Genomic DNA, 16,098 nt, shown 5'->3' on the forward strand with positions numbered 1-16,098 from the left:
TGCATTCGCTTATCATTTCTTCTGTGTATGTAAAGCGACACAGAATTTCCCAAACTTGGCGATTTCTTTCTATTGCAGATTTTTTTTTAATGGAAAGAAAGAAAAAGAAAGTATCTTTTATGCTTTCAATCAATAATGTTTTTGTATACACATATTAGGAAAAGATTATCATAAGCACAGACCAAGGGCAGGGTTTCTACCTGCCTTATTCACTGTTTTCTCCCTAGCTCCTAGCATTCCTGCATCTAGAACATGGCTGGCACATACCTGGTGCTCAATAAATATTTATTGAGTGAATTAATGAAGGACAGAAATGTCACCAAATTCACTTCATTTATCCACATAGACTTTATTAACACATACATAAAATTATATACCAAATGTTGTGTTTGAAAATAATCACAACCGAAAACAGATGCTCTGTGTTTGAATGATCAATAGTCAAGTCAAATTCATTTATCCCAAGTATCTCGTCAAAGTCTTTTCCCGTTTATGACTTATGGTTTGGAAATAAAAGTTTCCAAACCAACTGACTGATGAAGCTGAGAGTATACTTAAGAAACAGTTGGGTTTTTCTTACTGTAATCCTGTATTCGTTTTCACTCTTACAGGCATGAGGATCACAAACGCTGACTGTTGCATTTCTACCACTGGCAGCAGGATCCTTTAAAATGTCTCACTCATGAATGTCTTGTGGCACTTGTCTTGCCACTGAAAAGTGATAAGAATTCCATGAGATTTCACAGTTCTGATTTTCTAAAAAGAGAGTTAAAATATCACTCAGAGTTGCCTCTCAAATGAAAGTGCTCAAATTTCCACAAACAAATCAGCCTTTCAGGAAACTGTCCTTTTCTGTCCATCCACTTTCTAAGAGAACTAAATCTAGTCCTTATTCTTGTCGGTGGATTATCTACCACTTTCCATTAAAACACTGAAAAAAGAGTTTTTAAACTACAGTTAATACAAGCACCTCCCTTTTATTTAAGTTTACTCCAATCTTTATGCCCCGTTGTCAAAATGAAATAAACCAAGAATTCTTTACTTCCAATAAAAAAGAGCATGGCAATAGAATTTAGAAAGTCCAAACATCACTTAGCTTCTAGTTGCCTCAATTTCCTCATCTATTAAATGAAAATAGTAATATCTGCCCTATCCCCTGGGAGTTTGTGAAGTGTACATGAGAAGAAAGAACGGACCTCGCAAAGTCAACCCTGCTTTATGAATACAAAGGTCTTATTGTGCAAAATATTGCAAACCTGATTCATTGGTGCTGATGGCTTTCAGACTTGATTGAGTAGAAATAGGAATAAATGTTATTTTATTAACCACATTTATTTCACTTGTCATTCAGAACTCAATTGGATGTTAATGGTTGGAAAAAGAAATCAGTATCGTTTTACAATAAGACAGTGCTTGGGTCCTTTTCTTCTTTATGTTTTGTCATGTTTTAATTTTTCCTTGGGCAATAGCACAGATGTCAAAGAAACTCACATATATGTCAGTTTTCTCAATAGGCTAATTTATTATTTCCTTCTCCGTACTAAGCTTTTTTTCCTTCCCGAAGATGTTTTCATTTTGATCCTTGACTGCCAACCTGCTTAAAGCATTCTTTTTGAGATTTGTTCATTCATTCACCGTGTATGTATCGAGCATGTGCTACAGATGAGGCACTGAATAAAAATAGACACTGAATCTGCTCACACGTGGCTGAGTGTCTGATGGAGGGACAGACAAAGAATAGACAGAAAACATAATTACATAATTATGGACTGAGCTACGCGGACAACAGGGCGCGATGCTACACAGTAAGATGTGTGTGAGGGCGCACGTGTCTAGGTTGGTTGGTGAAGGGTTGCTTGAGGCAAAGCCGCTTAAGCCGAGACCTGAAGACAGAGAAGGTGCCAGCCATGGGAAGAGGGGAGAGGAACTGAGGGAGTGGGACACATGCTCCACGTGCGGAGGCCTGAGGCCTTATCGCTGTCTCTAAAAGAGATTGATGAGCAGCTTCCTAAATCTAGGACAAGGAAATAGACCTCTGGAACAACTTGAGCATTTGAACAGAGATGACAGCTGAGGAAATCCCTGTATGTGCCTTTCTCCTTGCGGCTGTTTCTGTTTTTTTGAGTCTCAAATGACTAAGTTTTCTCCCTTTATTTTCCTTCTAGCATGTTCGTGGGACAGAGGGTAGAAGGAGCTTGACAATCTCGGTCCTTTCGTGGCCTCCTTTCAGAATAAGCAACATTGTCAGCCGTCCTCCATATTCTTTTCCACTCGTCCCTATCTGCTTATTTATAACATATTTGCTTTAGAAATGTAGTCACCCTCTATGAAATCCGGATGGAATACAGTGCCTTTTAAAAAACCAGATTCTATCTCAGGATTTTCGCTCAGATCTTACGTGTGTCCTTGTCACCCACAAGTCATCCATCATCCTGTAACTTTCCAGTGACCACGTTACAATGCAATAAGTGTACAGCTAGAAAAAGCGTGGTGTTCGTAACTGCGACAGTGCTTCATGAGGAAGACAGACTGACCTGCTGCGTGGCTTTTTCCAACTCAGCGTCATTAACCCTTTGACTTCATCCGTTGAACTCTGACTTTCTGAAGACCGGAAGGGTCAGGGATCTCCCAGTAATGATAGCCAGTGACATTAATAAATTCCAGAAATAGAGAAAACCGAAATTCCAGATCCCCAAATTATAATTTATTGCTTTGAAATACAATGTTAGCACTGTGTCAAGGGAAGAGATCCGTATTTATATATTTGTATTTGTTTCATGGAATGTAGTCCTTATGTATTTTGCATTCAAAGTCAAACCATGTTTTTAGAAAGTACATTGTTTATCTTGGAAATTGTTGGCATCTTAACAGCTGACATATTGATACAAAGTCTTACGGAGCCTAGTTAGCATTAGTCATGGGGTTCCCTTGAGTGCCCTTGTCAATAATGCTCTCTGTGTGTTTGTTTCCTGTTCCCATAACTTATGGAATAATCTCTCATGGGTTTCATTTTAGGGTGACCCTGGATCGTCTGCTGCAGGAATTAAGGTACCTATAGCCTTACAAGTGTTTGTACTCCAGGAGTTATAGTTTTGATGTTTATAAGCCTCTGCTTTCTCTTCCCTTTGACCAAATTTGATGGTTATAATTCTGTTCCTATTCTCCTGCAATAATCAGCTTCCAAACTCAACAGGGAGTGTCTGCTGGAAATCTCATAAAGGCTTAAATAAGAGGTCTTACCTTCTCTTCCCTTTCTGATTGTTTTTTATGGAAATGTGGATTTGTATGTGAGCTTTAGGTATATTCACAGCAAAAAAATTTTCCTGTGTCTAGTGAGATATAGAGTAACAGAATAAAGTGAGAGCACATGCATGTGATCAAAGAGGGTGGGCCATCTCTGTGAAAGTGTCCAGAGGCCTAAGGGTTTTGGAAAATTCTTGTAAGACTGTCATTTTCATCTTTGGTTTTGTTTGGCTAGGGAGAACCTGGAGAATCTGGTCGTCCAGGGCAAAAGGTAATATCTCTATTCTAGCGTGTTCTTTGTACCGTCTCATAGTCTGCATTTTATATCTACTATCCACTGTGTAATATGAAAACAGTTATTGCAAAATGATGCAGTTTTCATGCTTTGCATGCAGAGTGTTTTGGTTGTTTTGCATTTTAAAGGGTTGATGCTGACCATAGAAAAAGTGAAAGCACACTCTGCACATGTAAAAAGTCCTAGTGTGGACTAGGGTCTGCGTAGACTGAGCTGTTTGAGACTAACAAAGATAGGTTGCCTTGAAATGCCAGTAACTTATCTTGCATGTTTAAGATACTCTGCATGTTTCTATCTTTCACAAGAAGAAATGAATATTTACTAAACTGTCTCAAAAGGGAATGATGGACAGTTCTTTTAAAATTATAGTCTTTTTCCTTTCGTTTCAAATACTTCCCTACTGATCATTTTTTATGTGACTGATATCTACCTGTGCAGTGAATGTTATGTTAAACAAGGAGATTTGTTCATAAACTAAATTTTAATTAGAGACACTAGCCAAACCACTTTAACTAACCGATCTGTGGATACATACATTAATTTTTTTTTATCATTGTGCTTCACTCCAGTGATAAATTAGAGGACATGCAGTGAATATGTTTAGATTCATATTCTCATTTGAGTCTGAGGCAGGAAACAACTGTTAGCAGTTTATTGTCTGAGCGTCTGGATATCAGTGCCCAGTGTAGTCAGATTTTAGATAACAGATGTATTGTGACGAACAAGTAAATGTGGATTCCACATTAGGTTAAATCTCTTAAGATCATGACTCTGCCTTTGTCTAGCAGTAGCTGATGTTGTAGAAAAACATATGAATGGAAACGTAGAATTTACCTCATTAGTGTAAAGGGGAAGAGAATAAATCCCATTGTAGTGGTTTGGAGGCTTAAAACATAATAAATGACGTTCCCACATCCTGGAAGTCATTGAGAAGGGTCATTGCTTTGTTTTAAACACTTAGAAATAAAGTAATTTTTGATAAGATCTTTCACATTCTTTTAACATTTCTCTAATTTAAAAATAGATTTTTCTCTTGAAACTAACAATCTAAGAGTAATGATTCATCAGGCCCAATTTCAGGTAAAGTTGAAACTTTCTCAAAGAGCCCGGGAGAACTGTGCAAATTTTGCTCTTCAGTTCCTAAGATTTCCTCCTGATTCTTATGTAAGAAATTTGAAATTAGTGATATCATTAGAGATCTATGGTCTGCTTCGGTTTGAAAAAACAACTGATCTTCTCAGATGATCTAATTTTAGGTCCCTTACTCTTTAAAAATTAAAGGCTAACATTTAAACTGCTCTCCAAATCTGTGATATGCTAAAAGAAATGTCTGCAAGACTGTTAGGTCTTTTTAAGAAACGAAACAAAACAAAAAATTCTGCTATAATCTCATATAGGTGCTACTATTTTCAGAGTGGAAGATCCAAATTGGTTTTCATTTGCTTAAAAAACATCGCCTTGTCATAATTATTTAGAAATAGAGTTTAGATTCATTTCTGGAAGTTTATAAGTTTACATATGGAAACAGTGGATTTCCTTTGTATTTCTTTAAAAACCTGTTTTAAATTATATTGAGTGAAGGGGTGGATTCATTAAAAACTTATAACCTATCTGAATGAATATGTGACCTGAAATGAGCAGCATCTTTTTTATTAATATTTAGGCCAGATTCTACCCTTAGACGCAATCTCACTTTCCCACAATATTTATGACTTCCTTTGTCTGATATCTGGATTTGGCAATACTTACCCCAACATTGATTTAAAAGTAGAGTATTTCCCTGTTCGATGCTCACTTAGCTTGGAAAGTGGCAGACAGAACTGCGTCCAGAATCAATTTAAGACCTCTTCCATGGCATTTCTCTCACCATCGCAGAACTGTGTTGTGGGCTCATTGGTACTTAAGCTTCTGCCCTAGGGACGTTCCCAGACAAGTGGAGACTATCATGACAGAACAAAAAGGCCAGTGATTAACTTTCCACTGTTTGGTATTTTGCAGTATGAAAGTTTGTTATTTAGAGTAATATTCATAATGTAGGAATGATTTCGTTATAGTTTTCTTTTTCTTATACAGACTCAACAGTAGAGTGTGCGATTGATACATGAGTTAGAGAGTGTATATATGTTTGTAAAGTGAGTGTGTAGATTTATAAAATAGTTATTGTTTCATCACATGATTTTTTCCTTCCTAACTTCTCCACATCTTTTAAAAATATATCTTATAATTTTAAAGAGGTAAAAATACTTGACCTCCCATTGGAAGGAACCCTCACAGTTGAACTATATCCAGAAATACAGGGCACTGTCCGGGGACGTGGAGTGAAAGCAGAATCCCGTCTTTGACAGCAAACAAGGTCTCCTATAATGGAGAGTAAAGAGTGAAAGGGGAAGAAAAAAGAAAACCAGAAGTATAATTTATCTGCATAGCATTTCATCTACTTGGACAAGTATTCTTTGAATGGAATAACAAACCAGTTCTTAATTATGACCCAGATCTGACCTTGGGCTGTGCAAGCCCAAGAACTCAACTCAGAGAAGCTCCTGAGCCAAGAAATAGGCAAGGATGGAAAAATTGACTGAAAAGCTGTCTCTTAATTGAAAGATAGGCCTTCAAGGTATAAAGGTAGAGAATTTATGTAGGAAGAAATGTCTTCCTAAAAATGCTAAGAGATGTTTCACAAAGGGTAACATTAAATATTTTATAATCTTTCACTGTGTCAACCTTTAAGTAAAAATAGATTTGGAAAGGTCAACTTTATAAAAATCCAAGACTATGAAATATGAATTCCTGAAATGTTTGTTCATTATAAAGTACATTTTTAACCTGTATACATACATAATACATACACATATGATGTAGGGAATGGCTAAATGCTCCAAGTCTCTGTAAGTATTCAATCTACATTGTAAAATACTCCGTAATGTCTTGTACATCTTTCTCATTGTTAGAAGACATGGGTGTGTGTCTGTGTATGCATATGTATATAAACATCTTTCTTTAAAGTAGTCACATGATCCTTTTAATTTGGTGAGAGGGAAGGGTGTGGTGAGAACTGTTGGAAACAGTGTTACAACCTATACATTTGCACACGAGTTTCAAATAGGATGTCCCCAGTTTGGGGGACTTTCCTAAAACAATTCAAAACTACAGATTTGTCACCAATATGTCTACTTTTATTGGTTGTATATTCTACTGCAATTTACTGTGTTTTCAAGGGCTTTATACTTTTTTTAAAGTAAAAAAGAATCTTCAGTAAAATATAGATACAAGCCCTTTTTACTAGATCTTCCTATATTTATTAATTGAAGGGCAAAAGGGAAAGAAAACGGAAAATCCGAAGTCTAATGTTGGATCTGTGTAAAGTTTAATCTACGTGAATAATATTCTTTGGAATATCAAATTCTTAATAATCATCCTTTATTCTCTGGCTTAATCTCATCTTAGTTTTATTGTTCACAATGCAAACTTTCGTTTATATAGTTTCAGATAAAATAGCTTTCTTTTGCATTCCTGAAGCACCTTTAACCTAAGCCATCAGGAAAGTCATTGTCCTTTCTGTGTCTAACCATACAGCTTAATAAACAGCATCTGAAGTCATTTTGTGATAATATAAGAGCAAATTATGGCTCTTCATAATTTGAAAGTAATAATATTAAAGATGAAATATCTGTTTGTTCTTAGTAGAGTTTCTTTGGAATGAGGATTGTTAAGGCATTTAGATTAAAAGAAAGGCCTCCTCTGCCCCTTTTATTGTTAGTCTTTTAGTATAGTTGTCATCCCACTAACTGACCATGATGAAACCTTCAAATGTTATTTCTGCAAATAATAGTCACCTCAATCCAAGATAGGATGAACTTGCATTTTCTCTGGTGATTCCTTTATGCTTCTTTAGTGGAATTCAGGAGATTTTCTAAGCAATGTAACCTCTTGTCACTATACTTTGTACTTAAAATAATGTAGGCTGTTCTGTGAAAATGAGAAGATCTAGCTTGACTCCAGTGTGCTCACCCACAATGTGCTACTTAATCTCAAACCTTTATTCAGGAACAGCTGTGTGGGACCATTAGCCCTAAATTGCTAAGCAGGGCTACCCAGACTCAACAATTGTCAGAAGTAGGGGCTAGAGTTAGTATAGTCTTAACCATGCATTTATCTTCTCATCATTCAGGAATGGAAAAGAAATCTTACCATACTTTTAAGTGAGCAAGACTTTTACTGTATGTTGTTTTGATGTGACCATCTGTTCATACAGCCAACTCTTGATTGTGTGAGGTAAGAGAGCGGTGGAGTAGGATGCATTATTCAAATGTGCACAGAATGCTCATTTCAGCAAATGGCTTCAGCCTCCCCAGCAAGTTGTTCACCAGGGAGTAATAAAACACGGGAGTTCTCCTTTTACTCCTCTTCCTCGCCTTCTATGAGCTGTGAACTGGCAGGAAAAGGGAAAATCCTGAAAAATCTGCAAAATGGTCAACCAATCCCTGAATCAAGAGTTGACTGAACTGTGTAATCTCACCAATCTTCTTGAAACTAGACAGTGCTTATAGATATATATATATATAGTATCTATATATATACCAAGTATTCAGCCCGGAGCATTTGCCGTGTTTTTCTCCAGATACTGTGCCTGAGTGACTGTTGTCCTATAATGCTGTGTGATTTTCCTGTGTAGGGTGAACCAGGGCTTCCTGGGCTGCCTGGACTTCCGGGGATAAAGGTAAATACTGCATTGACTGTAATCGTGAGAGTCTCAAAAATCGGAGGAAAATAGGAAAAAAAAAAGAAAACTAAAAATATAGTGCTGTTCTTTACATTCTCACCAGCCATCTCAACCAATTAAAATTTTTAGTTAAAAATTAGGCATGGGTATTTCTAAAGTTTGCCATTGCTATCTGGGCAGTATATTCCGCTGTTTAACCTACTATGCCCCTTGAATACATGCAAAAGCCACTTCATTTGAAGTCATGGGAATTCTTTAAAGTCTAGAAAGTCTACCTTCACATTTAAATTTTATACTTAAGATCCTATCAGATTTTGACTGGCATTAAAGTCTTAACATCCCATAAATCTCACGTTCAGGCAGCTGTTGTTGTGATTCACCCCTTATAGTAATCCCTCCACAGCGTTTTGTGCTTTCACTTCCTGTCAGTAATTCTCACTGCAAAGTACAAATCGTGTTACTAAACTGTTTTGACCCATATACTATTCCTGTAAACTTTTTATGTATCTTTTGAAATAATTGCTTAAAGCTTAGTTTGAGGACATTGTCTTACATATTTTTAAACCATCTAAAAATGTTTAAAAACATTTTTAAAAAATTCTCACATGGTAACTGATAAGGCGTACAAGTTCTACTGCCTCACCTCTAGTTACTGCTGTAAAATCAGCTTCTTATTTTAAAGTTATTTTTTAAATTCTGGAACTATTTCATAGGGGAACATAATGCAAGTAGATTTTTCCTTACATTGTTCTCATCTTATAGAGTTGTAAATTAATTTCTAGTGTGCGTTAAACTTTTCTAAAATTAATATTCCTAGTTTCAGTGTGAGGGTTGTATATATTGTTTTATGAAGGTTGTGTTCAAAGTGTGTTACATGAGATCATATGATTTTAGAATAAATATGTTAAACTGTTGAGTTCCCAGACATCGTATGGTATCATATAGAATATTTTATGAGTATATTTGGTATAATTAACAGACATGAAAACTATGTTTTCCAGGTTGACGCTCAGAAATTTTTGTTCTGCTTTTTGTTTGATATTTCCAGATTAGTATCATAGATATTCAGATATATCCTTTTAGTGTATTTTTAGTCTTTGGCATCTTCAGTGAAGAAGTACACTCTATGACAACAGTTTACTCAAGAGTCAAAGTCATTTGCTTATCATTTGATATTAGCAAAAGTAACTTAATAAATTAATAGGTGATTTCATATTGTAGAGTTAATTTGTGGCAGTTCCTTAGTAATTCCCACACATTAAAAAAAAAGGAACCTTTTACAAATGATTGAAAGATCATAGATTTTTAAAACAAATTTGAGAAAATTGTATTCAGCATTAATTAAAAAGAGCTTGGTAGCATAAATAAGGGGAAGACATTTAAAAGGAGGGGTACCTTGGAAGGTGTGGGGCAGGGTTTCCTGCAGTGTTGATGTAGTTGAGCAGGGTTGTGCTGCCAATGCCAGGGCGTGTGGCAGGACCCTCAGTGCTGTGTCGAAATCTAGCTGTCCCTTCTCCTGGGTATGAGGCGCTGTCTTGGTGAGAGAGAGTACATAAGGGTGAAGGTATTGGATGTTTTCCCTCCAAGACAAGCAAACAAACAGAAAATAATTTCAATTACTACTATTTGTTAACTTTACCTTTTATTTATTTTATGTCCTCCACCATGAAAAATAGCCCAGGGCACTTCCCTAACCATCTGTGGACCAGTCTGAATGTTTTGAACTTTTTCAAATTGGGAAGGATGTTGGTAATTTGGCACCTCAAGTAAATGCTTTTATTCCTAGGGTCATAGGAAGTTGCCAAATTTTGTCGAGATCATATAGCTATTTTCTTGTTTTTCCTAATCTTGACTAGTGACCGTAGTGACGAGAAGCTATCAATTGACAAAAACCTTTTCATCATTCACTGGAGATGCTTTTCTGTGTAATTATCAAGTACTGTTTGGTAACTATCCAGTATTTGATTTAAATCACAGATTCTATTTTTGGATTAATAAGCTTTGTCTTCTTGCTCTAGTTCAGGATGTGAGCGATATGCTTTCCTTATAATGTAATAGGTGCTCAGTGTAAATAAGTAATTTTGTAAAGGAGACCTTTAAGAACACAACGCAGTTATCAGTAGTCATTGGATATTTATACATGTAGAGTTAAAAGTTTATAATTTTATGATATAGCTTCATTAACTCGGTATGTTCCTTATTTCTTTAAAAAACCCTTCTTCTGTTAGGTAGCTAACCCCAGGACAGTTAACCATGATTTCATACTTTGAGTGAGTACCAATATTTAGAAGATGAAACCACCATGTATGGATGTAGAATGTGTGGTAGCAGAACATTAGTCATGGCCTCCCTAGACTGGTGTGTTGGTTTATGCTTTGGAAGTACTTCCCGTTGCTGTTTATCTCCTTCTCATCTACTGGCACTACAGAGAGCCTGCAGGTGCCACCCGTTATTTCCAAGACATTGAGGAAACCAGCCGTGACATACCAGGGAAGCTTTGATTTGCCATCTGTTGCTCTCGGGGAATGGCTGGAAACTTAATGAGCATCCAAATGCCTTCCACACTGCTCTCAGGAAGTGAGCAAAGACCCTAAATACAGAGAGCAGTCTCATCTGTCTCTCACCTCAGGGTCCCACTCAGAGAAAAGTGCTAATGCCTTAGGCATACATGATAAAAGTCACTAAGAACCAGCGTAACTTAATTTCAAACCACTCTTAAGCTTCCAGCATAAGTATTGGAAAGTCCTCTGACCATGCGGAAGACATTTGGAATTTCTATTTCATGCATTCACGGTTCATATAGTGTCAAGATGTTCAACTGGGAAAATTAAATTATGCACAATGTACCATGCAGACATTGATCTTCTGGAATAAGATTTGAGCTCAGAACATTATTTTTATAAATAAGCCTTCAAATATATTTTTCATGGGTAAAACTTAGTGTAACTCGCTTTTCTGATACCACATAAAAGGGTAAGAGTCAAAGTTCTTGTTTTTAAAAAATTTTTCTGTCCACACTTATTTTGAAAAATGTAACTACATTACATCCCCCTTTTACGATTATATTACCCTAGTAATTAAGCAGTATAAAGCAGTGGTCAAGAACCCTGACTTATAACCAGATCACTGGTGTGCAGATCCTGGTCCTACTCCTCACCAGTTTATGAGGCTATAGCATGGTGTTGGGCAAGTTACATAATCTCTCTGTGCTCTGGTTTCCTTATAAAACAGGAATCATCACTGCACATAACTCGGAAGGTTGTTTTGAGGATTAAAAGAACTAATATATGTGCAGCTCTTAAAATATTGCCAAGATTATAGTAAATACTATATTAATTTTAGTTATTGTCATTTCTTTCTCTTGGAGCAGCTCAGAATATTGGAGACATTGGTTATGAACCTGTTCTATATAGTCTTTCATCATGTGAGTAATTTTAACCTAGAGAACATGAAGCCGTTTATACTCTACAGGGTAATAAATAGATGTAGATTCTGAAAACTCCTTGCAGTGATGGATGAATGTTACCTTAAGAGCAGTAAGATCATCTACTTTCTCTTGAAACATGACATCACACTATGCCCCTTTTCCTATAGCCCAAATATATTCCAGGAACAAAGCCTAAGGGAATACAACGTCCTGGGCCTAAGACACAGTACTGTTGAAGTTCTCCTTCCCGGCACTGTTCACAGGAAAAGCAAAAGGAAACCTTGGCAAGTAATGATGGAAACCCACTAGCCCACAGGCACAATATTGCCTAGCCCTAGACATTCTTTACAAATACGGATTTTCAGTGCTTGCTTTTCTCCTTTCAACATAGACCACCAGTTTATCGCATCATATTCAGAAGATAAATAGGAAAAAATTTACGTAATACTTAAAATTAAATAAATTAATTAATGTAGTAGGGCAACATAATACAGTAAAAATTACATCAAATCAGGAAAAACAAATCATTTAGGAGGCAAAGAAATTTTTACAGTATTTTCCCTGAAAGCTTGATATTTTTGCTCTGGCTTCCATATTAGTGAAAATTTGATATTCAGATCAAGAACTTGAGGATTGGGAGGGTACGAGACAGTAACTGACTCTTTATACCTCATTATGGGAAATCATCCTTGACACTAAATCACAGGAAGACTAACTTCCACAGGTGGCAGAAACGTTTACTTGGCATTCTTAGGATTCAGTAGAGTGTTCAGTCATCTAATAGAAGCTTATCTTCTAAATCCACTGGAGATGAGGTTCCTTCCTCAGAAACATCAAATCACGTTTTTAAAAATAGCAGAGGAAAGTTTTTGGAAGTAACATAGGATGTGGAATGAATTCCTAAAAGAAAAAAGAAAAGGAAGAAATACTGGTTAAAAGGATGACACTGTGTTATTGTTACATGTAATTATTTTCTGCTTGTACGAAGTGCGTCTGAGCAGTTGAGTAATTTAAGAGTCCAATTAGGACACTCATACAACTAGAAATCAGAGATTTTTAGCAGCCATAATGAAACCTCCAATAAATAGACTGAATGTGCTTTTGTGATGTAATCCTGTTACGGAAAAAAAAAATCAGAAAGGTATATTTTCTGGATTTTAAATAAACCTGCTATTGTAGTTCATTTTCATCATAGCCACCAAGATGTTTTAATTTATACAGATTTGATCCTTAAGGGAAATAAGTGTTTTTGGGACAGACTCTACTTTCTCATTCTTTTTTTCCCCTCAATAATTTTATAAATCAATCACTACCAAAACTGGCTGCCTGGAGGTTCTTATTACAACAACCGTTCTTGCTATAATCCTCAAAAGCAGGTATCATGCTGACTTGAATTCTAATTAGCCTTTAAGCAAGAAGAATATTGTATGGCTAATGCATTCAGTGTCAAGACACATTAATCAAAATTATTGGTGATGCTTTTAGCACCCAGGCAAATCACATATTTTTCAATCCCTGTTGTACTATTTTTTGGGCAATGAAAATTGGAACTGCTTGGGGGTGATAAATATCATGGAAAACATGACTTAGTTTAAGCTGATATATTAGAGATTTTTTAGACACATTAAAAAAATAATATCTTTTACTCCTTTAATTGATAATGACTTATAAAAATAAAACAAATGGTAATAAGTGAAAAACCAGAGATTTTTCTGTGGGCAAGAGCTAATCAGTTAGGATTTTCTGGCCACCATTCCATTTAACAGATGGTAAGTTCTGGAAGTTTATAGGGAAACACCTGGTGATTGTTTCTATATGAATGAAGCTCTCTCTTCCTTTGTTACCTTTTCTAGTAATCCCATCTATGTGTTTGTTGACTCTTCTCATCTGTATGAAGGACATCCTTTATGTAAATTTGACAAGAGTGTTAAGTCAACTATCCCAGTAGCCATTTAAAAGATAAAGTAAGGTCATCTAAACTACTACTATTATTAAATGTGGGTTTGAAGGAAACTCAGGCCAGATTTTATTATGGAATTCTAAGACTTAGACCTTTGATGGTCATTGTTAGATTTCAGAAGGGTCCTGTTCTTAAGGAATGTCCTAGGTTTCTCTTGTCTTTTTGTGGTATAGAAGGCCAGTTTTTGTTGCTCTCTTGGTTGGCAAAGATGGTTAATTTTGTTGTTTGGGGGTTTTTTGTTTTGTCTTGGGGGGTTTTTTGGCCAGAATATGCAGAATTTAAGCTATCTCAATAGGCTGTTTAAATTTTTCAAGAGTGATAGCAAATGAGTTGAGCAAAGTGGCTTCGGTCAAAAATCTTATCTTTTTGGTGTCTTCCTTTTACCTTATAGAGCGAATGGATCCAACCTTCCTATAGCTAAATCTTCTGTAGTTTACTGCATGTCTCTGTGTATATACTGCCACTTTATGAAAGAATGCAGAGAGAGAGAACTCTAATACTGACACTAATCAACAAGGGAAATTTTTGTTTGGTGCACAACAAGGCAATTTTTCAAATATGGGAAATTTTTGTTTGGTGCACAACAAGGCAATTTTTCAAATATAGTACATATTAGTTACTGTGACTTATTTTCATTGAGCTTAACACTACAGCATCAAAGTTGTGGCTGCCGAATGGTTAGCTGTAGTTGGAAAGATCACTGTGAGACCATTAGGCCCCCCAAAATTAGTGACATGAAGACACAGCTTTGATTCCAGCTATATCTCTTCTCCATACACTTGGTGATGCATCTTTATGTGCCCTGGCTGTTCAAAGCTTTCATTCAAACCAACAACCTGTCGGCTGGGTCTGCTGCTGCTGTTGCTGCTCCCAGCAGTTTGCTACTAGGCCTATATTGTGCTTTATCCTGAATTAATAGCATTTCTTCTGCCCAACCTGAATCCCACTTTAGTTGCCAAAACCACAGCTACTCTATTATTCATCATTTCTTCCAGCTCAACTCAGGGAAATGTGTTGCAGTCTTGGTTTGGAGACCTGGTTTTTGAACTCGTTGGTGGTGAGCTAATTAATTAACGTTAAGAGTAAACAAAGAACAAAACTCATGAAATAGCTCAGGAAGAAATCGGATACAATATCCAAGACAAGATGAGAAAATTAAACCAAGTTTTTCTTCACTTTGGAACTTGATCCTACATTAGTGCCGTGATACAATAGCGCCATAATACGAGCTGAGATTTTTATTTCTCTGACGACCATTGAATTCCTGGTCAGCGTGTGGCTTGGGTAGCAGAATATGGTGCCAGCTATTAATTATGTTTTAGCAATTAAAATTTTGGACTGTTCTGATAAATAGTGTTGAACGTATTTCATCTCCAGGCTTTGGTTAAATCATAGCTCATACTAAATCATACTAAATCATAGTATTTATTTTAAGAGTTAGATGTTATAATGTATATATTTTCTCTGTTTGTCCCAAGGGTAGATCTAGTTGGATGTTTCCGAGACCAACAAAAACCACAGATAAAACCTGGACTTAGTAGTGATGGTCATGACAGAGGAGCAGAAAACTTTAAGATGCTTGTTCCTCTCCATTCCTCCTCTCCCCTCTTGTCTTCCTCCGTCTTTCTATCCACCCCCTTCCTGCCTTCCTCCGCTATTCCTTCTCCTCTTCCTTCTTTTTACTTTTCAAGCCCTGGTATATAGGCACTACCTCTGCAAGCAGTGACATTTTAAGATCTGTCCGTTGGTTGGTTGCCTTCACTCTTGATTCCCTTCCCCACAGGATCAACAGCACCAACATGAGTGGAATCCCAGTGCACTTTGTAATCTTGTTCTTAACGATAACAAAAGTAAAAACCCAAAGCGCTATCTCACTTGAGATGGTGAGTGAACAGATAGGGAGACGGAGGGAAATTTAGGATATATCTATGAAACGAGAGAAGACATATATGTCTATGACACTTGAGAGGAAAACAGATTGAAGTGGCTCTGAAGTAATTAGTGCTCCCCTTAACTTACTCTTATGCTATTCATTGGTGCCCTGGTGTTCATGACAAACCAATATGTAAAGCCTCTGCCTTTCCCCCATTTCTCTTTGACATTTTTTGTTGTCATTTTTTAAAAAGCACCAATACATCATAAACTGAAAGATTAATCTTGTTTCAGAAAATGTCATATTTTATTGTTTCACTTCAACGGTAGAGCTATGCACCTGCTGTTCCCCATGTAAATCCACGTTTCCCTGATTATGACGGCCAACATCTGCCCTTTTCAAAGGGTCTGTGCCTTGTGTTCCTGTGTTATCCCTAAAATGGCTCAGTGAAATTACAATTTGGATTTTCTAATTCAGGTATTGCCTTGTAAAAAAGAAAAAGAAATAATAAACTCAAGATTTAATTGTTCCTTCATTAAAAGTAATGTAAGAGCTTAATTCCATTATGGTTCCAACTTCT

General features: G+C 36.3%; 1 protein-coding gene across 1 annotated transcript in view; it reads left to right on the plus strand.

Moving 5' to 3' along the window:
- COL25A1 (collagen type XXV alpha 1 chain) overlaps positions 1-16,098 on the plus strand; it is a 445,780-nt gene that overhangs the window by 369,289 nt on the left and 60,393 nt on the right. Inside the window, exons 16-18 of the mRNA XM_087437749.1 lie at positions 3,016-3,048; positions 3,479-3,514; positions 8,211-8,255. Of these exons, the coding sequence (XP_087293875.1) occupies positions 3,016-3,048; positions 3,479-3,514; positions 8,211-8,255 (114 nt within the window). The remainder of the gene's footprint in view (positions 1-3,015; positions 3,049-3,478; positions 3,515-8,210; positions 8,256-16,098) is intronic.

Source organism: Ceratotherium simum, chromosome 12 (genome assembly GCF_057802395.1).
Source record: "Ceratotherium simum simum isolate JZ-2026a chromosome 12, ASM5780239v1, whole genome shotgun sequence".
NCBI classification, from domain to species: Eukaryota; Metazoa; Chordata; class Mammalia; order Perissodactyla; family Rhinocerotidae; genus Ceratotherium; species Ceratotherium simum.